The sequence below is a fragment of the Mandrillus leucophaeus genome, unplaced genomic scaffold (genome assembly GCF_000951045.1).
Source record: "Mandrillus leucophaeus isolate KB7577 unplaced genomic scaffold, Mleu.le_1.0 Scaffold28, whole genome shotgun sequence".
In the NCBI taxonomy this organism is placed as follows: Eukaryota; Metazoa; Chordata; class Mammalia; order Primates; family Cercopithecidae; genus Mandrillus; species Mandrillus leucophaeus.
In genome coordinates, this window is record NW_012102920.1 from 2,440,366 (window position 1) to 2,442,448 (window position 2,083).

At 65.5% G+C, this 2,083-nt stretch overlaps 1 protein-coding gene across 1 annotated transcript in view; it reads right to left on the reverse strand.

Moving 5' to 3' along the window:
• Positions 1-80: 80 nt before the first annotated feature.
• Positions 81-2,083, reverse strand: part of ABCA2 (ATP-binding cassette, sub-family A (ABC1), member 2) — a 33,826-nt gene continuing 31,823 nt past the window's right edge. Inside the window, exons 31-39 of the mRNA XM_011985171.1 lie at positions 1,787-2,000; positions 1,560-1,665; positions 1,346-1,457; positions 1,189-1,249; positions 933-1,107; positions 722-837; positions 495-642; positions 298-421; positions 81-217 (exon numbers count right to left, since the gene is read on the reverse strand). Of these exons, the coding sequence (XP_011840561.1) occupies positions 81-217; positions 298-421; positions 495-642; positions 722-837; positions 933-1,107; positions 1,189-1,249; positions 1,346-1,457; positions 1,560-1,665; positions 1,787-2,000 (1,193 nt within the window). The remainder of the gene's footprint in view (positions 218-297; positions 422-494; positions 643-721; positions 838-932; positions 1,108-1,188; positions 1,250-1,345; positions 1,458-1,559; positions 1,666-1,786; positions 2,001-2,083) is intronic.

Here is a 2,083-nt window from a genome sequence, read left to right on the forward strand (position 1 = left end):
TGCCCCTACCCTGCCCCACTCCCTGACCCCATCCCTGCTCCTGCCCCGCCCCCTGCCCCCACCGCCGCTATGCGCCCCGCTCACTGTGGCCGCCGCAGGAAGTTGTACTGGCACATGATGGTCAGGAGGAAGCCCACGACGCCCTCGACCGCCATGGCCACCAGCCCGCGGGTGACAATGTCCCATTCGAATGGGGACTTCATCTTGTCAAACTGGCCTGTGGGGAGCCAGCTCAGGGCCTGTGCTCTAGGCCTTGAGGGGCCCCAACCGCCTCACCCACCCCACGGGCCCCCTCACCAATCTTGGCGTAGTACTCGTTGATATACTCGTTGTAGGCCATCTCCATGAGCCCGTGGCCCAGATTGTAGTTGGGGAAAATGAGGAAGCAGCTTTTCAGGTAACTGTTGACAACCTTCAGGTCCTGCGGGGTGGTCGGGGTCAGGCGCACAGCCTCTGCAGGGCCCGCCGCCCCCGCCATGTCGCCGCCACCCCACCTTGTCGTGCTCGAAGAGCTGTAGCAGGAAGGTCGCCACCGTGGCAGTGATGCCGATGAAGAGATTGATGACAATGAGGAACACGTAGGCCGAGCTGGGGACCTCAAACCAGAAGGAGGCCGGGTACATGATGGGCGTGATGGACCACCTGTGGGCAGGTGGCGGGCAGTGGTCACCAGGCAGCCCCGGCCCCACCTAAGGCCACTCCCTCATCCACTCCCCCTTACCCATAGAGCAGGAAGAGGGAGAGGACAGCAGGGAAGTTGGTGGGCGATGTGTAGGCCGGCAAGTCGAACACAAACAGGATGATGACGCAGCAGGTAGCGGGGACCAGGTAGTTGAGCTGCAGGGGTGGGGGTGGCTGGTGAGAGACCCGGGGCAGGGCGGGGATGGGGGATGAGAAGGGCCGGGGCACCCCTGTGGCCACGCCGGGCGCACCATGTCCCACACGTAGTTCGCCAGCCAGTAGATGACGGGGTTGCAGCCGCTGACAAACTGCAAGTGCTTCGCCTTGGTGGACTTCTCGGCCACCAGGAAGACGACGAAGCTGGCCGGCACGAACGACATGGCCACGATGATGAAGATGGCGATGACGACATCCGTGCCCTGCAGCCTGGAGCAAGGAAGCCCTCAGTCCTCACGGCCGGGCTGCAGCGCCCACCTGCCCCGCCTCATCCCCACTGGCCACACTTACAGGTAGTCCAGGGAGAGGCTGGCACTGGTCTTGTTCATGGGATGGTTGGTGACGGTGATGCCTGCACACGGCGGGGTGGGGGCGGCAGCTTCAGGCCTCTGCGCCATCCGGCCCAGCCCCAGCTCCTCCCCGTCCGGCCCCGCCTGCACCAGCTCACCGTAAGCTGCCGGGTTGCCCTTGCTCTTGGGCAGGTTGGCACGCAGGATGGCGTTGTTGAGGCTGTTGAGGTAGGTGGGCATGCTGTGATAGCCCTTGTTGTTGTAGAAAACCTGCAGCACGAAGAGGACAAAGGCCCCAGGAGCCCCGTGGGTCTCTGCAGACCTCAGGCGGCGCTACACACCGCGAAGCCCCAGGGCCGCAGCCTTGCTCACCTGGGCAGCCCTGCGCACCGCGATCTTCCGCACCATGGGTGGGGCCCTGGTGCCAAATGAGGCTGGGATGGACTTGAGGACGTTGCCAAAGGTGATGGCCCCATACCTGGGCAGGCAGGTGGGAGGGGCGGTGAGGCTAGGCAGGCAGTGAGGCTAGAGGGACAGGAGTTGAGACCAGGTGGCTAGTGGCTGGCCGCCCTCGCCCACAGCCTCCCCACCCAGCTCACCGGTGCAGTCGGAAGCGGTCAGAGGTGAAGAGCAGGTACTCAGAGACGTTGTGGCCGGTGATGTCAGTCAGGATGTCGCCTGTGACCACCCGCATCTGGGGCGGGTGCCCGCCCACACTGCTGGGGCAGGAGAAGCCGGTGCCCTGCGCGGAGCAGGTGCAGCGGACGGGCTCCCGTACCAGGTGCGGCAGGGAGGGCGCCGACGTCCACATTTCTGTGGGCACAGCGTGGTGCGGTGAGAAGGACCCCTCGCTGCCCCTGCCCCCCAGCCGGCCCCCGGAACCGCTACCTGGCCCG